At 35.1% G+C, this 27,918-nt stretch overlaps 2 protein-coding genes across 3 annotated transcripts; both read right to left on the reverse strand.

Moving 5' to 3' along the window:
* Positions 1-101: 101 nt before the first annotated feature.
* Positions 102-15,786, reverse strand: ugp2a (UDP-glucose pyrophosphorylase 2a). Of its 2 annotated transcripts, none has more exons than XM_051114330.1 (10): positions 15,751-15,786; positions 11,528-11,655; positions 9,926-10,033; positions 7,023-7,208; positions 5,010-5,143; positions 4,593-4,890; positions 2,194-2,391; positions 1,868-2,110; positions 626-730; positions 102-549 (listed from the first exon to the last, which is right to left on the reverse strand). In XM_051114330.1, exons 2-10 carry the CDS (start codon positions 11,624-11,626, stop codon positions 442-444), a joined length of 1,479 nt encoding a protein of 492 aa, XP_050970287.1. In that variant the 5' UTR covers positions 11,627-11,655; positions 15,751-15,786; the 3' UTR covers positions 102-441. The 2 variants fall into 2 exon arrangements, with proteins under 2 accessions (XP_050970287.1, XP_050970278.1); XM_051114321.1 differs by lacking the exon at positions 15,751-15,786 and adding an exon at positions 12,209-12,596.
* Positions 15,787-16,421: 635 nt separating this feature from the next.
* On the reverse strand, positions 16,422-27,539 carry mdh1aa (malate dehydrogenase 1Aa, NAD (soluble)). Its single transcript, XM_051114355.1, has 9 exons — positions 27,242-27,539; positions 23,412-23,510; positions 21,449-21,545; positions 20,384-20,559; positions 19,211-19,333; positions 18,755-18,931; positions 18,491-18,604; positions 16,935-17,024; positions 16,422-16,838 (listed from the first exon to the last, which is right to left on the reverse strand). Exons 1-9 carry the CDS (start codon positions 27,293-27,295, stop codon positions 16,716-16,718), a joined length of 1,053 nt encoding a protein of 350 aa, XP_050970312.1. The 5' UTR covers positions 27,296-27,539; the 3' UTR covers positions 16,422-16,715.
* Between the last annotated feature and the right edge of the window lie 379 nt (positions 27,540-27,918).

A 27,918-nucleotide genomic window follows, 5' to 3' on the forward strand; every position in this document is an offset into this window, starting at 1 on the left:
CTGTAACAAAGACACCGTAAAATGAAAGTATTACCTAATAAAAAATGTCATTAATAGAATTATAATACTAGTGCTTGATAAATTCAATAAAAACCCCAACATTTTGAAGATGAAAAACATTTTAATTTCTGTCAAAGAGAACAGATCATTTTTGTAAAGCATCTCCTGTCTGCATCCTCTGGCAGTTGTGATACTCGTCTTCAGTGTTGTATTGAGTGAGCTACACAGCAGCAAAACCAGTCTTTGTTAAAAACCCATTATACAGCTCTTCACTGTCAATAGCATTTACGGTGAATTCTGTTTACTTCCATACAGACATTTAATGCTAATCATCAGATGGACGGCTTTTGATGTTCACACTCAAATCTGACATACGTTTACACACACATGTAAATGTCCAGGTGAAATAGTGGATGTGGTTGTAGTTTGGTTGTAAAGGCCTCAGTGGTCCAGGATGCGCAGGTTTCCTGAAACGATCTTGTTCTCCAGCATTGCTCCAGCAGGGATGTCGATTCTGTCTCCATGATTAGCGATAATGATAACAGTCCCCTGTCGTACAGAAACAACGAGTTACAATATGTACACACGACGCGTGTAAACGCTCACAGATGTCAGGCGGTCAAACCTTGAGTGTGACTTGTTTTCCGAAGGTAACGTCCCCTGATACTGTCAGGTGATCCAGCTCCAGCATGTCTGGGATGCTCTCAAACCTCTTCAGGAAGTCTCGAACCTCAAAGAAAAAATTTATAAAATTAATTTCAAAACTATGTAATTACTAAACAGTTAATTCAATGTTTCAGGCCTTGAAGACACTTTTAAAAATACTTTAAAGTAGTTTTTAATTGTGTGTAATTTTAAAAAAAATGTTATATTTTCTACTAATTTCTCTAATAATATAAATATTTTAAATGTATAAAATACTTTAAACAATTTTAAAACCCTCAATTACTCAACACTAGTTTAATGTTTCAGACCTTATAGACAGTAGCTTTAACTGAATCTGTGAAATAACAAACTTATTCAAATTGTCAGCTAATTTCTTTACTAATAAAGCATAATAAATATATAGTTTATATACTATAAACTGTTTAAATATAAAATATTTAATTAATAAAATAAATAATTGAATAATTGAACTTTAATTGAATTATGTCTAGGAAATGACTTTTTTTAACGTTTACGCTTATTTTAATTATATTAATATAATATAATGTAATATAACAAACATTTTAAATGTTTTATTATTAATATTATTTAAAAAAAATAATTATGTAAAAACATTATAATATTTTATTAATTTAAACAAATTGAAATGTTATTTAATTGAATTACATGTTGGAAATAACTTTATTAACATCCCAACATTACATGAACAATTTAAAAACATGTAATTACTAAACAGCTGATTAAAAGTTTCTAGCCTTAAAGACCATAGTTTTTAACTTTAGTCTTTAAAACCATTTTCTGTTAATTCCTTTGATATATTTAATGATATTAATGTTACTAATAATAAAATAATTTAAATAAAAATAATATTAAAAAATTAAAATTAAAATTTAATTGTAATATTTAAAAATAATTAAATATAAATAAATATTTAAATATTATTATTATTTTTTTTTTTATTAGTGAACAGCTAATTTAAAGTTTATTTAAATTATGTATAGGAAATTACTTTAAAATTGTAACTATTATGCTCATTTCTTTGATGCTATAAATATAATTTAGACATTTTAAATATAATATATAAATTGTCTAAACAGTCTATTATTGAGGTACTGCTTTACATTAAAGTCAAGCTCTCTCTTCCTAAGTGGACGGCTTTCGTCCAGAATAAGCAGCCCATGTAAAACTCCTTGAACCTTACCTTAGTGAAGGAGCTGCCCAGTTTGACATGAGGTGTTGTGGGAAACTCTCTCTTGGGACTCATGGTCAGAGAGCCGGCGTTCATGCTGTACAGGTTGGACATGACCAGCAGCAGGTCAGAGGTGGTTTTGACGGGCAGGAAGCGGCTGCGGGGCACGTTGATGCCGAGCGCGTTGTCGAAGCTCTTCATGGCAGCGCCCACAGCCGTCTCCAGCTGAATGACATTCAGACCACCGTCCAGAGTCTGAAAGCAGAACAGAAGCCCATTTCACACATTAACGTCTATGCTAATGTTGTTCTCCCTAATAGAAAAGGCATGATGGTCACCTTAGGGTTGACGATGATCTCCATGTCCATGGCGTTCTTCTCGTGAAGCCTTTTAATGGCCGGCAGGCTGATCCACAAGTTGTTGGTGTTGAAGATCTTGAACTTGGTGACTGATTTAAACTCGTCTACGTGAGCTTTGGGCACCTGTGCGATCTCCAGCAGCCTGAGTTTGCCATCGTACTGGGTCAGCGTGCCACCCTGAAGGAAACAACACAGGAAAGACCACAATTTATTCACTGTTCTTCGCTTTGGGGTATAAACAGGTTTGAAAGCTCTTGGATAGGTATGTTCAATGCAGTTGTTTTGATGGAGAGAAACAAGCTACAGTTCTAGTTTGAACATTGTTTATTCTTCAGACATTGTTCTTTGAATGTAATACGTATCAGCTGTATATAAAGTAACCAACATTTGGTTTTCAACCAGTGAAAATGAGACATGGAGCCGCTTTGAGATCCCAATATCACTGGGATTGAACAACATAGGGGTTTCAAAATTAAGATTTCAAAAGAAAAAATTCTTAGGAACCAGAATCTAAAATTATATTGCAATATCTTCAATACTTCCTGAGTTACACGCAGACAAACTTCCAAAAAAATAATATTTATTGAGCTCAGACAGGTATGTTCTATGCAACTGTTTTGAGTGAAACGATACATTTTTAGTTTCAACATTATTTGTTTTTCAGATATTCCTCTTTAAAAATATCAGCTTAATGCAAAGTGACCCACATTTGGTTGTTGACCACTGAAAGTGTATAATTTAACAATTTACTCCAGGAGCCATATTGACGTTTCAATATCTCTGGAACTGAACCATGTAGAGACTTAAAAATGAAGACACCAAAAGGAAAGTTGGTTCAGATCCAATATCTAAAAGAGCATTAAGATATCTTTAAAACTTCTTGAGTTACAGGCATGTAAACTTTGGAGAAAAAACTTGAAAAGTGTCCATTTTTGAATGGTCACCATTGGCATATAATGCAACAAAGATTGCTAAAGTCAACAGATTTTACTAACAGACCTACCAACCTCAGTGTAAAAATAATATAATGATGCTGCCAGCTTTCTAAAGTAATTTTTTCGGTCCCCATAAATTTGGGTCTGAATCTCAGGTGAAAACTGTCATTTTGACCCCCCTCCGTGAAATAGTGGATTACTTATTTTGGCTTTCATCACTATACGTTCTTCTCTTTCTTTAGACAAAATAGAATAAATAATAGAATAAATTCTAAAATTTGATGGGACCTCTGGTTGAGTTGACATGGAATGACCCACAAAAAAAGGACAGCAGTGAGAAAACAGCAAGAAAAAAAAAAAGAAAAAAAAAAAAAAATCATGTCGTGAAACATGACGTTTTTTTTTTTAATTACACTTTTGTTTCAACATTATAATATTTAACACTTATTTTAACAAAATAACAAGTGAATTTTGTTTTTAAAAATATTTTATTTAAATTTAAACATCATTTAAATGTAATAAAATAAATTATTTTAATTTTTGTTTAATTAAAAAAAATTATTTTGGCTTATTTTGGCCCTTTGTATTAAATAGTTTGAGCACTTCTATTTTAATGCAAGCAGCTTTACAATAATAAACATGAAAAAAAAAACAGTGTTTGACATTAAAAAGTATATAAATTGTATTATTTTTATGAAAATAACCAATCGTTTTGCTAGATAAGACCCCTCTTTCTCGGCTGGGATCGTTTACAACCGCATTTGTGATCGTTTGAAGCCGCATTTAAACTGCCTTTTGGAAGTTCAAAATCGGGGCACCATATCAGTCCATTATATGAAGAAAAATGCTGAAATGTTTTCCTCAAAAAACATAATTTCTTTACAACTGAAGAAAGAAAGACATGAACATCTTGGATGACAAGGGGGTAAAACTTATATGTGAATCTTTCTTTTGGAAGTGGACCATTTGGAAGAGGACCATTTTAACCAAAAATTAACATTAACATTCATTTCCCTCCTGTCATTTGAAACCAAAAAAGAAAAAGAATGTTCAAGCTGATCTGCTTTTTCTGTGAAACACAAAAGAAGATATTTTTTAAGTATGCTGACAACCAAAACAGTTCTGATTTCTATTACATAATTGCCATGAACCAATAGTAGCTTGAAGGTGTTTACCAGCCAAAGTGTACTTTTCTGAAAAATTTGACTTGGCAAGATGTTTCCAAACTTTATTTTGGCCTGATTTAGTTCAAAATGACGTCACAGGAGTTTGTTATTTAATTTGTCTAGAAGTATACTGACAACTTTAAAAGATCATTTCAACCACAAATTGTCATTTATTAACTCTCAAGTCATTTGAAGCCAATGTGAGCTCATAAAATGAGTTTCTTTTGTACTTCGTCCAATAGAACAAGCAGCACGTCAGCATGATAACCCCACCCACCTTCACGTCAGCTCGTGTCTTATCGGTGACCTCCATGACGAATTCGCAGCGTTTGTCGCTGGGCTGGCTCATCAGGTGGTTCAAGATGTGCAGGTCCACCGTGGCGCCCAGGTTATCAATGTTGGACACAAAGATGTACTCTTTCCCTTCCGCGATGAGCTTGTCCAGCAGGCCGGAGTTGTAAAAGCTGGCGTAGATGTCTCCGTGCCCGGGAGGGTACCAGGCCTCTTCATTCTCACCCGTCAGGCTCATGTTAGTGGCCACTGGTAACAAAGACTCCTTATTGATCCTGGGATACCTGTGCAGGGGAGAAAAACAGACAACTTGACAATAACACTATGCACAAATGTGATGTGAATCAATCTTGAAATATTAATGGCAGTTAATGACTGGATGATGAGAAGTGTGTGTGTGTACCTGCTCTGGTTGAAGGTGTGTATCTTGACGCAGTGATGCGTGTACTTCTGCAGGATCTTCTTGGTGTCTTCATCTGTGTTGAAGGAATTCATCAGCACCAGTGGCACTTCTGCATGATACGACTTATTCAAATGCTGAAAGGGAGAGATTCACCCGAAATCTTTAATTAAATTTTTAATAAATATCATGTCTGTAAATTGATTTGCATGTATTTTGTTTGATGTATCTTCAGTAACTTACACTAAAGCATGTGATTGCATAAAAGATGTTCAGTTAAAAGGATTGTTCACCCAAAAACTACATTTCTGTCATTAATTACTCACCCTCAAGTTGTTACAAACTCTGAAGATCGTTCATCTTCGGAGCACAAATTAAGATATTTTTGATGAAATCCAAGAGCTTTCTGACCCTGCACAGACGGCAACGCAACTGAAACGTTCAAGGCCCAGAAAGGTAGTAAGGACATTGATAAATAGTCCATTTGTCAACTGCGTCAGCAGCATCACACGCATACGTTGTGATATTTTAATGAACGCACATTAAAGTCTGACACAGAAGAGAAGAAATTGTTGAATAAATTTGTTATTTTTGTTTTCACTGCACACAAAAAGTATTCTCGTAGCTTCATAACATTACAGTTGAACCACTGATATCACATGGACTATTTTAATGATGGCCTTTACTACCTTTTTGGGCCTTGAACGTGTCAGTTGCAGGGTCAGAAAGCTCTTGGATTTCATCAAAAATATCTTAATTTGTGCTCTGAAGATGAATGAAGGTTTTGTAATGATATGAGGGTGAGTAATTAATGACAGAATTTTCATTTTTTGGTAAACTGTCCCTTTAAATTATTCTGCATGTTAAAATATGTCTCAAAACTAGGAGCAAAATTTGTAAACAATGAATGCAAGGAACTATAATTGTTTGTGGGCAGGTTATGTAATAAAACAGTCAGTGACGTCATTGCAGAGCCCCGCATTTGATCCCCATTTTACATAACATAACAGATTAGTATTTTTCAAGATATTCCTCTAAACGCCTTTGATTTTGTCATGTGGAAAAAAACTGATATTATGCAACTTTGGGGTAAACAGTCATTGACATAGAGGGAAACCTTTACCAAGGTCTGAAACTGCAAACATGGTCTTACCTCATCATACACAGATTGCATGTGAGACCCTGGACCACAAAACCAGCACAAGTATATTTGTAGCAATAGCCAAAAATATCGTGTTTGGGTCAAACTTATCGATTTTTCTTTTATGCCAAAAATCATTAGGATATTAAGTAAAGATCATGTTCAATGAAGATATTTTGTAAATGTCCTACCATAAATATATCAAAACTTAATTTCTGATTAGTAATATGCATTGCTAAGAACTTCATTGCACAACTTTAAAGGTGACTTTCTCAATATTTAGAATTTTTTTTTTTGCACCCTTAGTTTCCAGATTTGTATCTCGGCTAAATATCGTACTAACAAACCATACATCAATGGAAAGCTTATTTATTCAGCTTTCAGATGATGTATAAATCTCAAATTTAAAAATTGACACTTATGACTGGTTTTGTGATCCAAGGTCACATATAAGCCAGAAAAAAGCCAGAAAGAAATTACTTATGCTCAAGTCTGAGGGTCAGTAAGATTTCTTTAGAGGAATTAATGCTTTAATTCACTAAGGATGCATTAAATGGATCAAAAATGACAGTAAAGACATTTATAATGTTACAAAAGATGTTTCAAATGCTACTCTTTTGAACTTGCAATATGGTTTACATAAAAATATGAAGCAGCCCAACTGTTTTTAACATTTATAATAATAAATGTTTTCTGAGCAGCAAATCAGCATATTAGAATGATTTCTGAAGGATCATATGACACTGAAGACTTAAGTAATGATGCTGAAAATTCAGCTTTGATCACATTTTTAAAATTTATTCAAATAGAAAAAAGAGTTACATTAAATTATATCTCATCATCAGTTTTCACTTGAAACATATGTTGTGTAATACCTCGATCTGCTGTACAGTCAAGTCCAGGAAAGTGTTTTCATTACGGACGCTGATAAGACTTTTGGGTCCTTTACAGCCCATGCTGGTCCCCAAACCTCCATTGAGCTTCACCACTGCTAGTTTATTAAGGCTTGACGCCACATCGGCAGGAAGACCCTTCAACTTGATCTTCTCATAGGGCTGGATCTGTTGTGTGAAATACATACAAACTGAGCTGTATGATTTATATGTCACTACACCATATAGGAAACACACAGATGCATTATCAATCACTCTCACAGGATATAGAAACCTTGTGAAGAGAAGAAAATTAATCTGAAGTGTGCTTTTTCATCATTTTCACTTGATTAGAAATGTACTCCAGGCCTACAGTCTGGTTTTATTAGAGGAAACCCTTTATGAAGATAAAAGCAAAGGTTTTGGGACATAATTAGGCGAGAAAAGACCGTTGTTTCATTTTTCAGTGCATGGTTTATTGACTCCAGTCAAACAAAGCAGAGCTGATGGACCTTCAAACCGACCTCAAATAATCTTGGAAAGGCATTAACCTAGAGATCATGACATGAAGAGCAGAAAACTGTGAGAGCTACTGAAATAAAGACTTATTCTTAATAAAAAATGAGCTGATGTGATATGATCTTTTGGATTTGGGTGTGTTACTTTTGATAAGAGCTAGAGCTTCCTTGCCTGCAATAGATGCAGACTTTGCACACACACCGACCTCATGAACAAAAATTGCATAAAGTGATCTTCCTAGTTGCATCACAGCAGCCACTGTTGCATTTATCTCACTGCTGAAGGCAAAAGGGTCAATGTCCAATGACTCAGAATCTTACAACTAAACTATACTACCAGTCAATAGTTTTTAAACAGTAAGAATTTTAATGTCTCTTTTGCTCACTAAGCCAGCATTTATTTGATCCAAAGTACAGAAAAAAAATGAAAAAATATTTTTACTATTAAAAAAATGTTTTTTAATTTAAATATATTTTAAAATGCAATTTATTACTGATTTCAAAGATGAATTTTTAGCATCATTACTCCAGTCGCACGATCCTTCAGAAATCATTCTAATATTCTGATTTGCTGCTCAAAAAAGATTTATTATTATTATTATGTTGAAAACAGCTGAGTAGAATTTTTTTGATAAATAGAAAGTTCAGAAGAACAGCATTTATCTGAAATAAAAATCTTTTGTAATATTATAAATGTATTTATCATCATTTTTGATCGATTTAAAGCATCCTTGCTAAATAAAAGTATTACTTTCTATAATTGAAGTGGAATCAAAGTTGTCCTAAAACAAAAACGGGTACTGTTTTAGTTTTAGGACAACTTTAATGAAAGTTTCTGATTCACTTCAAATGTTGACTACTGCAGTGTATAATGTTACAAAAGCTTTTTATTTCAGATAAATGCTGATCTTTCTATTCATCAAAGAATCCTGAAAAAGTAGCCTGCTCAACTGTTTTAAATATTTAAATATTGATAATAGTAAAAAAGTTTCTTGAACAGATCAACATATTGAAGGATCATGTGACACTCAAGACTGGAGTAATGATGCTGAAAATTCAGCTTTGATCACAGAAATAAATTACATTTTAAAATATATTCAAATAGAAACAGTTAGTTTAAATAGTAAAAATATTTCAGAATTTTACTGTTTTTTCTGTACTTCGGCTCAAATAAAAGCAGGCTTGGTGAGCAGAAGAAACTTCTTTAAAAAACATTAAAAATCTTACTGTTCAAAAACTTTTGACTGGTAGTGTGCATGTTGGATGTTACATTTCATTTATTTTCCTTGAGGTCTAACTAAAATATAAATCAATCATTTTGCATCAAAACAATTCTAAATAAGTTAGACTTCAATTTTAAAAAGGATATTCAAGCTGACTAACAGTAAAGCTAAAACCACAGGCCAAGTATAAGGTTTCAAAGTGCCTCTCTCCTGACTGCACGTCCGCCAGAGTGACCAAACAAAACATCTGAGACGTTGAGTAAGAAAACAACACACAAATACTCAGCTGACCGATCAAGCATCCAGCCAGCGATCACTTCCACAGACAGTGACTGAAATAGCACCATTGAGAATTACACTTTAAGCTTCAGTTCTGATCTAGAAACAGTCGTGATGCTTATTTCGTAATGAGTTTGATGAGTCTCAAACTAACAGAGCTGATTTCAGATCATTCGTCCTGCTTTACTATGTGCTGTAACATGAGTTTCTCAACGGCTGGTTGAAAAGAAATGTCAGCCAAGGTTGAGAGATGCTGGACGTGCTGTGCTATTCATAGTCTAACCTTCAGTGTGGGGGTATTTGCAGAGGGACTGTGGGTTATTTAAAGGAGGGGATCATCAGGGAAATGTCACGGACCTGATAGATCAGCCATACACATGCACGTTCTGCTGCCACTCGCCCTCTTTGCTATTCAGTGACTTTGTGAATGCAGAAGCATAAGTTAATGGTATAAAAAGGGCATCTGTCTACGACTGTACAGCTGGATTGCATTATATGCAATGTACATTTTAATAAATAATATTTAATAATCAAATATCTCTTTTAAATAAAAAATAAAAAAGTATATAGAAGTGTTTGTGGGTCAAGTTTTTTTTTGTGACATATAATATACAACTTATACTTATAAAACTTGTTTTAAAGTAAAAGATAAACTTATTTTGTTCTTTGCAAATATATAAATACAAAAAAATAGACTGAAAATTGAAAAAAATTGAAAATTGAAAATTGAAAACTGTCTGTCCTAATTAATTCAGTACTGCTATGTATATTTTGCTGTAATAATATATGCAATATTGCTGAAAAATATCTGTTTTTTATGGCTATATTTTAATTTCAAATTCTTTATTACTCATCACACAAGGTATCAAGCGCTCTGTGGTCTCACCGAGTCTTCGGGTGGTCTCTGGATCTTGGCCCAGTCAACAGACGGCCCCTTCTCCTGAAGAAAACGGTGAAAGAGCTTTTTGAATCCCTCAAAGTCCTTCCTGGAGATCTGCAAGAGGCACAAATAACCATATTACAGTTCAAGTTATTACGATTTCATTTCCATATATAGTTTGGTAGGATGTTAAGCTCTATATCATGAAGTTCAATATAATGTGTATTATTCAATAAAGAAGAGAATTTCTTTTTTTAAATCAACAAAGGCAAACATTTGTGAGGATTTTAGGAAGCTTGCAGCAAGCTTGTATTGAACCTGGAACATATATATATATATATATTGTATTTAATGATTAATTTAATAAAATGCTTTAGAAAACTGTATCTGAATCAACACTACCCTGTACAACACTGTGCAGCACATAAGCATAATTAATACTCTGAAGTCTCCTTTAACATTTAGACTAAACGTTCTGGTGATGCATCATGGGACGATGGGCTGTAATTAACACACACCTCCTGAGTTAGGTCACTGTTTCATGGGCTGCTACATAAAAACGAATTAATGAGACTTCATGTTATGTGTGCCATAACTGCTCACATTAAGAACAGCTTCATTATGAATAAATATCTCAAAATCTGAATGGTACAGATTTCAATCTGTGCATTTTGTGCAATCAAGTTTTTTTAACCAAATATTAATGCGTCAATGACAAATAAAAATGTCTTCTGATAGTGGTTTTATCTATTTTAAAATGCATTTACTAAAATACAGAGTAGACTAATGTGTTTGATTTAATTGCTCTAAAAATTCAATTGCTGCATGTACACATTTGAGTGCATACATTTAACATAACATTACATTTTAAGAAATCAAGGCAAAAATATGTTTCACAAAATTGTATGAATTTTTGAATCATAAATGTTATATTTGACCTATATCTGATCAGATCTAATATAAACATGCCATTTCTTTCCCAGCTGTTTACCTTCACAGACATAACCGACTGTTTTCGTAACTTGCGTGTTTTTAACATAAACTTGTGTGTATTTGACAATTTAAGCACAATAAGACATGAAAGAGAAGTTTAGTATTCACATGCCGTGTGACAGCTACCTTCTGTGGAAGTACTTCATATGTGTACGCTCAGAAAACCCTATATCAGAAATGTTAAAGCAGAAGTCCACAATTTACAGATAATGCAGCTCATTTGCATTTAAAGAGACATGCACAAAAACAGCGTGTTAAAACTTCACAGAGACATTCTGGGGACACCTGAGACTTGTATTACATATTGTAAAACGGGGAATAATAGGTGTCCTACAAGGATAATTACTCATAATAATTTCTTAATTAATAATTCTTGAAATTAAAAAATGCTGTGCTTGACATACAATTATAGGGATCTACTGTCACTGTCTGTATGATTTGCATTCTTGAATAATTTAAGAGATTCAGACAAAAATGAGCATTACATGTCTGTGTGTTTGTGTGTGTGTGTGTGTGGTGATATATTTGGGTACATACATGAGTAGGGACAGAAACACTGTTGGAATGTGTTTGTCACCTCAGCTGAGCACATAGTTTGCAGGACAAGGGTCTTACCTCCGCCTCCGGTGGCTTGGTGGTGGTCAGGAGCTTCTCCAGCTCTGTGTGCATAGAGTTCTCATGCTGCAATCTCAGCTTCTCCTGAAACTCTGCCATCCCTGCATTAGGGCTGTTTCTATACAGATCTACACACACATACAAACACAGGGAAAGAAAACATTACTGACAACAACCTTAAAAACTGTTATGAAATCGCAGCTGGTGATTATTGTCATTTTTAGGACCATTTCATTCCACCATGGTTTTTGGTTCTCTAACTAGGGATATAATTTAAAGTTTGGAAGTTTAAAGTTTGGAACAATTAAAATGTTTTTCAATCAAATCTCTAATGTTCACCAAGGCTCCATTTATTAGATCAAAAATACAGTAAAAACATTAATGTTGTTAAATTGTTAGTTGATAATTAATATTAATAAATCAGCATATTAGAATGATTTCTAAAGGATCATGTGACAACTGGAGTAATGATGCTGAAAATTCAGCTGTGCATCACAGACATAAATTACATTCTAAAATATATTTAAATAGAAAATTGTTATAGAATTTAAATAAATATTCCACAAAAAATTAAATACAATAATTCAATTACAATTAAATTTAATACAATAAAGTATCTTGACTATTATACCATATATCACCACTTTTACTTTTTTGTAAGGCTATGAAGAAACCACTTACCAGCAACAATAGACATGATCAAAAACTTCTCAGGTTTAAACACCAGTATAAATCAATCCTCAACTGATTTCACAGTCCAAAAAGGTCCGAATCCCCAACCTAATAGTTTCTTCTTTTGCACTAGATGAAACTACAACTGCCTCATGTAAAGGAAGCAGTCAAAATGATGCTTTGAGAACCTCAGATCTGCTAAAAAAAGAAACGCTACTAAGACTTTAGTGTTCAAAACCAGCTCCCAGCATCCGAACCCTCTGTGCAGCCTCGGCTCTTTGAAGTCAGATGAGATTTCCGACAGTTTCAGAGACTCGTGTCATGCACAGAACACCCGATCAGGGCTTTGTAACGCAAACGCACCGCTGATGGAGATGCGCAGAGAGAGAAAGAATAGCGCCCGATTCTTTTAATAAAGTCCAGCACTGCCCACCCGTCACGTCACGGACTCGGGAAAAAGTAAATATGTCCAGAAACAGTGAACAGCTCTTGTAGACACTGTATGTAATGAGCCAGCTGAATTATTAATCACTTCGCATCGATTTGTCACGTACAGCACTAAGTGGACGCTGACAGAAGATGCGTTCTTTCATTCCGTTCTGAGCGTTTCTGCCATGGTGTCGGGGACTGAACCACTGTGGATTAAGTCAACATGATCCACTATAAAACCGAATTTATTAGTTTACTTGAGTTCACATACAGTAAAACACGCTATGGGGTCCCATATACTGTAATTATGGGAATTTTTGATTTAATGACTTTTAAATTCTTTTAAATTTGGTCACTCAAAAGATTCGATTACTGAACCGTTCTGTGGGTTAAATCGTTACTACGTGAAACCGAGTAATTAAAAGCAGTTTGCATTCTTGTATGTGTTCTTAGGTCCATCTGCAGTAATTGTGGGGATTTTGAAACACTCTTACACTGGGATTCATCCTAGCAATTCAAACGAGCATTAGTTCACAAAAATGCTGGTTTAATAACCCTTTGTGTGGGTTAAACAAATGAAACATTTTACCAAAAGTCTCATAATTATTAAATTTGTGCATTTTAATTGTCTGGTCATCTATCAGATTTACGCATTCTTAAATCCACCCATTCACCCATTGAATCAAATGCAGAACAGACGAATAGTGTTTTCACAACACGTCAACAATCGGCCATATTGGCAGCACTGAACGTAAACAATGCCACTGAACCGAGCGAAACTCTTACATTTTGCTGATTATTGCTGCTGGAAATGGTCAATTATTGTCAAGTTTTGGGCTCTACTACTCTGTCAGACTGGAAAAATATTTGAAGTATTATAAACTGTCAAGAGTTATAACAAATCAAGGAGAAGAGTGCAAAAAACTCAGGAACAAAAGGCGTTTGTGGTTGGCCAAACTGATCCAGGATTTCCAGGGCAGGAATCTTGACAACATTCGCATGTGTTCTTATCATTTCCAGTCAGGCAGGTGTAATATTAGGCTAATTTCTTAATTACCACTGCTCGTACGTGTCTTTACCACCTATTAACTTTAGTTTGTTAAAATATTGTGCCCTTTACTGCTTACTAAGTTCTTCTCTATAAGATTTAGCAGCTTCCACACATTTTTCCGTGGTTTAGACAGCATAAATTAGCAGAACAACTTAACAGTTGTGTACCACGTGCAATCCATGCTGTTGTTTACATCCGAGTATCGCCAATATGGCCACGCATCTGGGTAACTGAACAAATGGTGATGTGCAACCCCTCTATTCCTCTTCAGTGCTGAGTTGCGTTCAGACGCAAAGCACCAACGCATTATAACACTGTTAATTTTAAAGGGGTCATCGGATGCAAAGTTCACTTTTACATGTCGTTGTTGGCAATGTATATAATGATAAAATCCACCCAGTGGTTTTTATTTAATCTGTAAAAATAATTTCCCCTTTTTCAAATCAAGCTGTGTGACAACACACGGACAGAGGTCGCTCCCACGATAATTGATTGACACGGTCTTCTTACCCTAGACCCGCCTTAAATGAGCAGTAACAGTCCGATCACCATTGTTTCGATGCCGGAACAGGGACGTAGACAAGAACGGCTTCTAAGCAATTGGTGTTCTGTTGTTGGATGTAATAATGAACACAGTAATCGTCATTTACTTAAAGTCAACCAGAACAGGATGATTTTTGCAGAGCTGATTTTGGCAAGGTAAAAAAGGTGTTTTTTAGACACTACCACTGAGAAATTTTAACCAAAGCATGTTACTGACTTTTCATTAACACCCTAAAGAATCATATCAACTTGGAAAAAATGGGCATCTGATGACCCCTTTAAGCTTTAAATGCTCGAAACAAGATGACTGGTTGTCAATGTTTAAATCATTAATTAGCTATATATATATATATATATATACATATATATACACACATATACATATATATATATATATATATATATATATAAAACAACGTCAAAAGCTATACAATAAAATGCAGTAGTTTTTAATAAATAGTTAAAAAAAAAAAAATAGGTTAAAGGCCAGTTCTCACCAAGGACAATAACAAGATAAAGACAGAAAAAAATAAAAGATACGAGAAATTCGTTCTAAATTAATAACACAGGAATATATATGTATGTATATGTGTGTGTGTGTGTATATATGTATATATATATATATATATATATATATATATATATATGTATATGTGTGTATATATATGTGTATATATATATATATATATATATATATATATGTGTGTGTGTATATGTGTATATATATATATATATGTGTGTGTGTATATATATATATATATATATATGTGTATATATATGTATATATATATACATATATATGTGTGTATATATATATATACACACACATATACACACATATATATATATATACATATATACACACATATACATACATATATACATATATATATATATATACACACATATATATATATACACACACACACACACATATACATACATATATATTCCTGTGTTATTAATTTAGAACGAATTTCTTGTATCTTTTATTTTTTTTCTGTCTTTATCTTGTTATTGTCCTTCGTGAGAACTGGCCTTTAACCTATTTTTTTAAACTATTTATTAAAACTACTGCATTTTATTGTATAGCTTTGACGTTGTTTTAGAAAGGCACCAAACCACTTGACCCCAAGCGTTAGCCATTGGCCAGTTAAGGTCGCTTGCTAGCCGCCTTGCAATTTTTCTAGCTGTTTTGAACGCAATAACGCCTGTTTAAATGTCAAGCAGGCCTGTAAGTTTGACTGATACAGCACACAGCTATTGCATGAGAGGGAATTAGCTGCTTCTGCTTGAGCACAGACCTAACTAACTGCGTCTGTCTCCCCAAAGCCACAGAAATCCAGGATTATGTCATGAACTTTGCCATACAAGAACTCCAAGGTCACTGACTGCTTGCAAGCAAACACAAGCGCACTGCCCACAGCTCGGGGGTTTTGAGGGGTTGGGGAACTATAACACTCAAGCACATCTAGACAGCAGACAGGCTTGCTCGCTTATTTTTGACAAGCCATGCGAGGATACTCACGTCCACTGCAGCACACGCTGTTTCACGGCGGAAGTATCGCAAGAAATTGGTGTGTGGGTATGATGTTTGTTCACGGACCAATCAGAACAAGGGACGGTCTGGCTCGACCAATCAAGCGCCAGCCAATTGTGTTCTATTTGCCGATGGCGTTCGACTGCGTAAATATGTGGAATAGCGCCATCTCTTGGCTGTGGTTGTAAATAAATATACTTTTTTTTTTTATCCCATACCGATGTTATAATTATGACTAAAAAAAACGAAATTATGACATGCTAAGTTATATTTGAGATGGAAAAAGTCGAAATGCACATAAAATGCTTATAATTTCGCGGTTTAAATGGTCATAATTTCTAACCTTTTGTTACAATTGTGACTTATATAAATTTGACTTCACATCTCACATTAGTAATATCTTATTTAGCAGTTTTTCTTTATTATTAAGTATTACTAAAATATTTATTTTCTATAATTTATATTCAGGCTTTTAGGCTTTGAAATAAGTATAAAATTCCCATATTTGATGTTTATCTTCTAAATAAACAGGCCTAGCATGCTGTCTACGATGTAGAATCTTCATATCTTTAGGTAAATAAATTCACACCTATAGAATATGTGTATTCAAAGCTAAATATGAGATGGACATGACAACATAATCCAAATACACAACAAAATTTTCCACATGGCCTTTTATTGTTGTATGACAGATGGTCCTTATTTTGGTCAGGACAACTATGTGCGTAACGGTTTTAATTGGAAATGTTTTTCTTCAGGTGTTGCCCCAAGCAGAGGAAGTTACATTGCAAACGTTTCTTGTGAAGTAACACACACGCACACACGCATACGCTAAGAGACGAGAATATCCACACACGCACACGGTCAGCTGTGAAATCTACAGAACATTACAGTCGGGGTTCTGGGGGCTTTGAAGAGTCTAATGGCTGCCGCGTTGTCGTGGAGACATCAAGTCATGCTCCAAGGAAGGTGAGTGCCGTGTCTCTCTCCTCTACCAGCTCGGCGGCGGTGGCATCCATCTTACCGCGGGAGAAGTCGTTGATGGCAAGTCCGTCAACCATCTTCCAGGTCTTGTTCTGTTGGGGTAAAAAATTATTAGTATGACTTCCAAATGCTTTCTTTTGTTCATGATTAAATTCCAGTGTTTTTTTAGATACTTGATGAAGACAAACCTTGATCATAACAGGGAAGGAGTACATGAGGTCATCAGGAACTCCATAGGAATTACCAGTGGAGTAGACGCCCATAGACACCCACTCACCCTGTTAGAGACGGAAGGAGATTTATTTAGCATTAAAGGAGTAGTTCACTTCTTTTACACAGTCATTTACACACCCCCATCTCATCCAAGATGCTCATGTCTTTTTATCTTCAGTCAAGAACTTAAGGTTTCTGAGGAGAACATTCCAGGATTTTTCTCCATATAGTAAACTTAAATGGTGGCCAACGGATTGAAGGTTCAAATTGACTTTAAAATCGCCTAACATCGTTGTTTTACCCATTTTTGTAAAATGGTGATTGACAGTCTTTGAACGTTCACTTTGTAAACACTAGGTCGGTACTTCCGCCTATGCCATGTGTGACCTTTCCAACGTGACTATGTAATGCGTGAAGCAGTGTGCCAACTAATTTTCAGGGAAAGCTGCTAAAGGCCGGACAATTTGTTGCTAAAAGTTGCTAAATGATGTTGTGATGTCACTGCGTGATGACATCATTATATACACATTATATATCACAATGTAAAACTGCATACAATACACAATCACTCAAATCTCAGCCAAAAAAAAAAAAAAAAAAAATTATGAATATGATTTGTTAATTTAGATTTGTTATTAAAAATATATAATAATATTAAAATATAAATAATATATTTATTTTTAAATACAACATTGAATTATTGAATATTTACACATTTTTGAACAATCATATTTTATGCTTTTTTATTATTAACTAGTAAAAGTACACATTCTGAACAATTTTTAGCAGCATATTGTAAGTTAGTATGCTACATTTTTATAAAAGTGTAAAATGGGGCACAATGTACTGTGTTAATTTGAAGGAATTTTCTGTATTGATTTTTACAGCGTTTTTTTTTTTTTTAATTACCAGTACATTTTCCATTTTTCTACACATTTTTAACTGAACAATAAGTGCAAACTAAGTGTTATCATAAATTAACAATTGTTATTATTTATCATGCATGCACACTATATAAACTATTGCAACTAGCAACTTAATTCACGATATGTGTACTGCTAGACACGTTTGATTGCCTCTTTTTGTGTAATTTAAAGGGAAAATGTGCCTTTTTATCATTTGAGTCACAGTTGCTAGGTGCTTTTTGAAGAAAAAGTTGCTAAGGTAGTCTGAAATGCTGCTAAATCTAGCAACAGTTGGCAACACCAGCATGAAGTCGAGCTAGTGCAAGACACGCATTTGTGGTTAAAAAGTATATAAATTTGTATTTTTTTAGAGAATGACCAATCATTTTGCTAGATAAGACCTTACTTTTTGGCTGGGATCGTATAGAGCTCTTTGAAACTGCATTGAAACTGCAATTTAGACCTTCAACCCGTTGATCCCCATTGAAGTCCACTAAATGGAGAAAAATCCCCGGAATGTTTTCCTCAAAAATGTCTTTTCAGCTGAAGAAAGAAAGACACGAACATCTTGGATGACATGGGGGTCAGTAAATTATCAGGAAAGGGTTCCCGTGGTGCAAACTCACATCTGGAGTGCCGAACCAGATGTCCCTCATGTGGTCACAGATGGCTTTGGCAGCAGACATTGCACTGGAGAGCTTCCTGGCCTTGATGACAGCTGCACCTCTCTGCTGCACCGTCTGGTGTAAAAAGAAATGAAAAGATTGATAAATAAAACCATTAAGCTACAAAACATCATGTGTAAAGCTACAGTCACATTATCGCAGTATCAGCTAAATTTTGTGGGTAAAAAGGTTTAATAACTCTACAGAGTCTCTTGTCAGACTTACGGTGATGAAGTCGCCCTTCAGCCAGCTTTCGTCATTCACTGCGTCATAAGCTGCCATCTCCTTCCCATGATGATTCACAATAGCATGGTGCACATCTGGGTACTGAGTTGAGGAGTGATTTCCCCAGATAATCACATTCTTCACACTGTCAGAGGGCACGCCAACACGCATCGCCACCTACAGGCATGAAAGAAAACTGCAGGTGAGCAAAGGGCTTGTATGTGCAATAAGTGCCAATTATGTCAACCAACAGTCCCTCTAAAATTAGGTCACTGTGTTGGTCTATGAACTACTCCAGAGTCCATAACTAGATATTGCTGCTCTAGAACTAAGCTAGATGTGGATGATGATCATTGGAAAAACTTGGTTACCTGCAGCTCCGGAAAGCACAAAGATTTAGAGACTTCAATAAAGCAGAATAACAACTGAAGGTGAATGAGGCGGTGGGGTTCGGACCTGAGAGCGGGCCCTGTTGTGGTCCAGACGGGTCAGGCAGGAGAAGTTCTCCTTTGGAATGGAGGGAGCGGATTTGGAGGCGATCAAACAGTTGGTGTTCGCTGGGTTTCCGACAACTAGCACCTGTGGAACAAAAAAAAAGGAAAAGTGAGTGGCAGAACGACAAACACCAAACACTGACCAGTGACTGATGTCTGAATTAGGGCCATGTGATTTCGGACATGAAAAACATGAACATGAAAAAGCAGACAGAATAGCAGAATCCAGTCATAACAATGGAATTTACTGTATAATGTGGAATGTCACGGAATTTGCCAAATTTTGGATGAATAAATCAAAAGTAGGTCAGAACACGTAAATCAAAACGCGATATGGACTAGTGTCTATAAATATTAAGCTGCAAATACTGAAGTGCGCATGATGCTCTGCTGTCTCAATATGAACACATTAACACAAACAAAATCTCTAGAATTGCTCTAGGTGTCACTTCATGAGCATTTTACCATTTTTGTAGAGAAAAACTATCGTCATATTTAAAAAAAATAAACTTAAAGGTCTTCACAGCAACCCATCAAAATAAAAGTTCGGTTTAACTTGAAGAAAATGTGACAAATTTATTACTTTATGTAATGATACTACTACTACTAATAATACAATTATTATTAAAACATTATTCTTTAAGGAATATTTACCAGAAAATGTATTTACCAGAAAAATGTAAATACACAACACAGTATTTCTGAAAAAATAAATAACTAAAATAAATAAATAAATAAATAAATAAGAAAATTATTTTTAAAACTCAATTAGAGATGTTTTTGATCATTAACATTTAATGAAACAATCCAAAATCCAAAAAAATTAATTAAAAACACAGAACTTGCTCAAATTAAAACTGAATTTGAGAAAAAATAAATAAATTCATAGGGTCTTAATTAATTTTTGTTAAACTTTTAATAAATTGCTGATAAACTGTGGAAATTTTATGGTTTCAATTAATTAATATTTTTTGTTATTTAATCATTGAAATGAAAAAAAAAAAAAAAGAAAAATACTGAATTTGGATAAAAATAAAATGGAATTTGGGAGAAAATAAAACAGATTTCACATGAAAATCGGAATTCATTTGCAAATAAATGGATTCAAGCTACATTAGTTGTTGCAATCTTATACCTTGACGGTCTTCTTGGCGTACTTCTCCAGTGCTTCACCTTGGGTTTTAAAAATGGCCACGTTAGCCTTCAGTAGGTCCTTCCTCTCCATGCCCTCCTTTCTGGGCATAGAGCCCACCAAGATGGCAGCGTCAAGATCCTTGAAGCCCACCTCAACCTTATCAGTGGGAATAACCTCTGTGAAAATGTAAGAGAGAAAAAGCAAAAGATACAGAAGACTTATTTCACAGGCCAACAAATTCCCAACTATTACTGCTAATTATTTTATTTAAATAAAAATAATAATTTAATTAAAAAAATATATATATTTTTTTAATTAAATAATAAATTGCAGAATTAAAAATATCCTTTTTGCTAATAAACAAGTTATTCTTTATATTGCAACTTTTTTTCTAGTGTTCACGAAAACAACTTTTGAGCCTCAAGACTATTAAATAACTACTAAATGATAAACTGCACATGCAAACATTTTAGCATCAGTATTGGGAAACACAGCCTCATTATGTTTGTACCTAGACCTGTTATTTCTCAGAAGTACATGCTGACATTATCTTTTGACACTTTCATCTCTCATCACCATAAATCATTTATCAGACCCTCAGTGTTGCCTAAATTGGCTCATTTCATTGATAATCTTTAGAATGAGACTCAGTACAGATCTATTTATCAGCATGGACTTCAACCGAAGCATGACTTCCGTGACACAACTTGTTATTTGGCCTCCGCCCCTGCACCTCCCATTGTTTAGGCACCATCACTTTTCTCATTGGTCTGTGACTATCCTACAGCATGAGCCAATAAGATCACTCAGTGCCGGTTACACCTCCCAACTCCTCAAATACAGTGTAGCACATTCTATTTTCTGCTGCAGGCCTCTTCTGCAGAGTCATGCTTGCTTTTCTGCATTTTAATACATTCCAGATGTTGGCTGGGACAGGGGCAGTCAAGCTGTCAGTTAAGAGTCCAATAAAAACATCTTTCACATCTTCCTCTACCTGATGTCCTTATATAATCATTCACTGTGATAAGGTCTAAACTAATTAAATCAACAGGAGGAACCCCTCACCCCTCAGAAGTGGAAGAGCACAATCCTGCAGCTCCATGACGACCCCATCCAGCACAGGCAGCATGGGAGTGATATCCAGAAGCACCAAGATGATTGGCTGACAGGGGAGGCAAACAACAAGCATGTTACACTGCATCAGCGACAGACTGCAAAACATGTTTGGAATAGAATACTTGCAGTGCAACACATATACACTTTAGAAACACACATTTAATACAGTAGTACAATATATACATGTTCTCAAATAGTAGGATCCTGTATAGGAAAAAACACATTGTGAAAGGCTTGACTAGAGAGAGCAAGAAAAGCAATATAATGCAATATTTATGTGAAATAGGCTTTGAATTTTGAACTCTATATGTGACCCTGGACCACAAAAGTCTTAAGGGTCAATTTTTTTAAATTGAGATGTATGCATCATCTAAAAGCTGAATAAATAAGCTTTCCATTAATGTATGGTTAGGATAGGACAATATTTGGCCGAGATACAACTATTTGAAAATTTAAAAAAATAAAATAAAATAAAAAATTTAGAAAAATCACCCTCAAAGTTGTCCAAATGAAGTGCTTAGGAATGCATATTACTAATCAAAACTTACTTTTTCATATATTTATGGTAGGAAATTTACAAAATATCATCATGGAACATCATTACTTAATATCCTAATTTTTTTTGCTATAAAAGAAAAATCAATAATATTGACCCATACAATGTATTTTTGGCCATTGCTACAAATATACCCTTGATACTAATGACTGGCTTTGTGGTCCATGGTCACATATGTATTTTCTTCTAGAAACAACCAACCCAACCTTTTTTTTTTTTTTTTTTAAAAAAACACAAGATTTACTTTAGACCCACTAAAATCTAACACTTCAATATTGGCTATTGACAAGCACCATAAATGTAATGCATAAATAAATATATAAATATAAAGTAATTGCAACCATTTAAATCTCAAAACTCCTAGCAATATTATCTTTTTTATCTTTAAAATATTTAAAATGTTTCTATTGCTACATATGCAAATGATCCCAGCTAACAAAAATCTGTTCTAAACATTCCCACTAAATTATGAAAACATTATTTCTGAAGGGTCTATGAATGCACAAAATATCCACCTTTAAAAATGTTTATAATTTTTTTTGCTATAAAAGAAAAATCAATAATATTGACCCATACAATGTATTTTTGGCCATTGCTACAAATATACCCTTGATACTAATGACTGGCTTTGTGGTCCATGGTCACATATGAATGACCCACTAAAATCACATTTAAATCTCAAAACTCCTAGCAATATTATCTTTTTTAAAAATATTTAAAATGTTTCTATCAAATGATCCCAGCTTTTAAAAATGTTTATAAAACGTTTTTGGTTACATGAATAACCATTTGATTGTATCATTTTGCAAACGCTATGGAAATGTTACTTTTAAATGTTTCTCAAACATTCCAAAACATGTAGTAACATTTAAAAAAACGTTAAGATGAGAGGACAAACGTTCCATAAATGACGTATAAACAACGTTTTTGTGCTAACGTTTTAAGAATGTTAGTAAACACCAGAAAACTTTCTATTAACACTACTGGAAGAAAATTCTTTCTTAAATTTGACAGAACATTAGCCAGCGTTCTGAGAACGTTCCCTGTTACATGGGAATAGTCTGTTTATCATTGCTTTAGTTGTATTGTATTATCTGTTATCGAAAACCTAAACATTCTTCCGAGTCCGAACGACTAAATATCCGCACTGTTACATGCACATATATTATATATTGCACAAACATTCAGTTCGCTGTTCTAAACATAGACATGCATCACAGAGGGACCAAGAGAGTGGCATATTTTAATCACACATTCTTATATAACACAAGAGAATGGTTTAAAATCCAGTTTGCTCCACTTGCGGTTTCCCTCCAGCGTCCTATTACGCAATAACACAGCCAGTCTCGGTCTCACCTGGTCCTTGCCGAACACATCTCCTTTAGCAATGCTGTAGAGCAGAGAATAAGCGATCTGTCCGGCTGCGCCAGTCACCAGCACACGGATCGGTTCGGCCTGAAATGAAACACAAAGTCATTGGCGTCAATAACATGACCTATTTATGTGAACCAAAGGCCTAGCGTTCTGGAATGAGTGTTTATGTCACATAGATTTGGTCATGCGCATATAATTGTTTGTATGAATGGGATACATCATAATTTGTGTGTATATCCTCAAATAATGACTGAATGGATGAATCAGACGGTGATGCAACTGATGCTCAGCGCGACGCGACGCACTGTAACGATGGTAACGTCACTCTGAGCGCGAAACTGTAACTTCGACGTAAATCATACGCTTTAAGTATTTATAACTTGACAAAAATTCGACAAAACAGTGCCAATGCGTACAAAAGATGCCACCCCAGAGTTAACGCTACACCCACTCCACAAACGCGGAAATGGCGGTTTAACGTATGTGCAAACTGCTTCAAAATATTTAATATAAATCGCTACGTGGCTCGTACCCACAGATTTCACAATAAAACAGATTTTTAGGTTTCTAAATCTCGTCTGAAAGCGTTCACATTAAACGTTGCACATTTGGACTCATGCTAAAATACAATGCAAGACCAAAATGGAGGGATGAGAATCTCACCATGTTTCAGATTTGATTGTGCAGGTTGAGATGTGCGCCAAAGATGTGCTGCTCTGCCACTCAGACTGGACGGTAGGGTCACCTCTATTCTTGTATGGAAATGTCATACGCTTTCACAATCACTGAAATGCGGTACACTGGGATACGTAGTTCATACCGCTGCGCTCTCCACTAATCAGCTCACGGAAAGAACTCATTTTCCCATGAGCATCCGCGCTGACGCTCTTCCATCCTACACGCCCCCTCAACTTCCATATATAGAACATAACGCCTTAAAAACGTATAAAGGTCGCGTTTTGAACCTCTGTTTGAGTTATGGTGATAGATTTGAGTCCTTGATTAGTTTATGAACTTAATTATCTAGCTGAAACAGATTAGGTGAAGTTATCTGAGCTATATGAATGAACGACAAACAGAATAAGCATATTACTAATTTAGCTATTAATTTGTAATGAGCATTTGCGTTTTGCATTTCAAAATAAAAGCATTTTTACTAGATTCATACTTTAACTTATACTAGAGCTTACTGGCATAATCTAAAATAAGCACCCCTTCTGTTAGCACAGACACATTTCTGACTCATCTGCACAGACATTTCACTTTCAAGTATCAATTCATGAACTCCACTGTCCTTGATTGAAAGGTCCTTTCTGGCTGAACAGGAAGCGTGTAAGACCACGTGCATTTCCTAAAGAGAGCAGTGAGGTCAAATAGCTCATGTGCTTTCAGTTCTGTAGTGCGTTTTGCTAAATGTCTGCATGTTTTTAACCCTTAAAAACCTACTGTTTTGTATCTGATGCATGAATTTCTCCTCTAAAGGCCACAATCTACTGCAGGGGTGCTCAACCCTGTTTCCGGAGATCTACCTTCCTGCAGAGTTCAGCTCCAACCCTGATCAAACACACCTGAACCAACTAATTAGGATCTGAAGGATCAGGGTTGGAACTAAACTCTGCAGGAAGGTAGATCTCCGGGAACAGGGTTGGGCACCCATTGATGGTTAACTTTTCATAATGAAAGGCCTTTCAATTATACTTCAAGAATCATTGCATCATGGTGTTGAACTGGATTAATATGATTTGCGCCACAATAAAAGCTACAGAGCTTTAATCATAAAACTAAGCATTTAAATATCACCTTACTACTGGTGACCCTGGACCACAAAACCAGTCATGAGTAGCACGGGTATATTTGTAGCATTAGCCAACAATACATTGTATGGGTCAAAATGATCAATTTTTCTTCTATGCCAAAAATCATTAGGATATTAAGTAAAGATCAAGTTCCATGAAGATATTTTGTAAATTTCCTACCATAAATATATCAAAACTTAATTTTTGATTAGTAATATACATTGCTAAGAACTTCATTTGGACAACTGTAGTAGTCAGTATTTTGATTTTTTTGCACCCTCAGATTTTCAAATAGTTGTATCTTGGCCAAATATTGTCCTATCCTAACAAACCATACATCAATGGTAAGCTTAATTTCAAAGAGTATCAGCTCTCAGATGATGTATAAGTCTCAATTTTTTTTTTTTAATGGACCCTTATGACTGGTTTTGTGGTCGAGGGTCACATATAGAATGACAGCTAATAGTTAAATGCATTTTATCTACATTGATTTACATTACAAGCTATCAGAATTTCATCTTACTTTTTCGCCAGAAAAATATCAGCAAATGCACTAAACTGCATTTTACACAGTTTGGGCCTCTGAACAAAATTTTTAAGTATCAGCTGCATATTTTCCTATCACACTTTTTTGTCTTAAGGTTCAGTAAACGGTTTCACTTAAAATACATATACATTTTTCTGACTACTATTTCATATATCAGGCTTTACATGGTTATATCCTGGGTTTATGTCTAGCCAAAACAAAGTTAACTCTAAATTGTGGTGCTAAAGGTAAAGGGGAGATCAAGGCTTGTTGTCACAAGAGATATATCTCAGTATACTGACGATTTGTGACACTATTTTTGTTATTATTTTTATGTTTTTGCATTTATTTTTACCATTTTGCTGATAAATCAAAATAACTATTTAATGGCAGGTTCTCATTGTGATCTAAACTGAATCTCATAACCGATATAATGTGACTACATTCCCTAACTTTAGAGTATGTTGTTATAAAAAGTCAACATGTGAAACAGACTTTAAAAATAAACTTCTACTAACCCTGGCTAAAGTTTGTCCACGGAGCAAGATAACCTATGATTACACTAACTCAAGATTAAAAATGACCCTGGGTTAACAATTTCAGATGTTAAAAGCCTCTAATAAGCTTGGATCTGTTCCACGACCCCTTCTCCTTCAGGCTCAATGATGCATTTTACTATCACAGCACCAGAACAGATTCTCTCTGTGTTTCACTGGTGTGATCCACATTGTTGTGTGTGTTTAAAATACAGAGCCTTTCATACTTAAGGATTACAGATCACCCACAGCCTGATGCAGATATCTGCACCTGTTTCGGGACAGAGGCACTTCAGCCAAGTTAACATTACATAACACGCCGTTGGAAGGGTGGAGATCCAGACCGGAGCGAGTGCTATCCATGGTGCTGGACTCTTCTTGCCAAAGCATCATAAATTAATCATCAAAAAGGTCGCTGCCCTCCCGCCGTACTAGGTTTTCAAGGCATGCATAATGAATGAGACTAATCATTCACCCAATCCCAGCTTAGTAACTGTGTTTTTGAATATGCTACCTGGTTTCTAGCAGCTCCAAGATGGCTTTTACCTAGTCTAGGATGGCATCGACTGGTTTATGTCTAGAATTGGTATGACTACCTAGTTGGTGCTGGTCCAAAATGGTTTGTAAGATTAGACCAGCTTGACCAAATCTAATGACCACTTTGGACCAGAAAAACACTAGTTTGGCTACCTTGGACCAGCTATGAACCAGCTACCACATTCCAAAACACAGCAACCATCTTAAAATGGATTTTCCAGCATGAAATCACTTGCTTTATAAATGGAAACTATTAGTTATATGGTGAATAGTGCATTAGCATGCAAGATGTGGGAAAATCATCAAATATAGCGCCAGTATTTTAAAGCGTACTGATTGTTCTCAAAGAAAAAAATCGCACGTTTGGTGCATTCATGCTGCATCTTACGCCTCCGTTGTCAAGGAGAGGCGTCTTACCTGCGCCGAAGCCGTGCGCACCACCAAGTACATAGCCGACAGCAGGGTCAACATTTTCAAACAGCTTGTTCTTCGAAGTGTCCGATGGAGTCTGATTTTTGCCCCCCAGAATATAGAAGCGGGTGTTTTGGAACGCGTTCGGACGCAGAGCGGCGTTCGCGGTAACCTGAGCTCAAAGGCTAGGGATAGATACACAAGAGCCGCTTCTCTCGTGCGCGTGCTGTGTTTTCACCGTCACCCTTCCGCACCTAATGAGCTTTGGGAGACAAAAATAGCTCGACATCGAGTAATCTTTCCGCCATTTCTGATCACACGGCTAAATTAACGAGGTAGTGATCGGAGCTGCGAATTTTCGGGGTGACGTCACTGTAGGTTTGAGATGCTGCAAACATCTTGAGCAGGACATGCTGCGGATTTCCAGATGAGGGGACACACATTCACAGGGAGAAGGGATTTGATCATGTAACAGATTCTAATAATAACATGCTAAATATTTCTTTGTGGTATATATATATATATATATATATATATTTTTTTTTTTTAATTGTATTTATGAAAGAATGCCATCAGATAGGCCATTCCATACTTTGCAGTAGTACATTTTCATGTCTCCATCATGTCTTAAAGGAATAGTTCACCCAAAATCTGATCAACTTTCTTATGTGGAACAGAGGATG

This window comes from Labeo rohita, chromosome 1 (assembly GCF_022985175.1).
Source record: "Labeo rohita strain BAU-BD-2019 chromosome 1, IGBB_LRoh.1.0, whole genome shotgun sequence".
Classification (NCBI taxonomy): domain Eukaryota; kingdom Metazoa; phylum Chordata; class Actinopteri; order Cypriniformes; family Cyprinidae; genus Labeo; species Labeo rohita.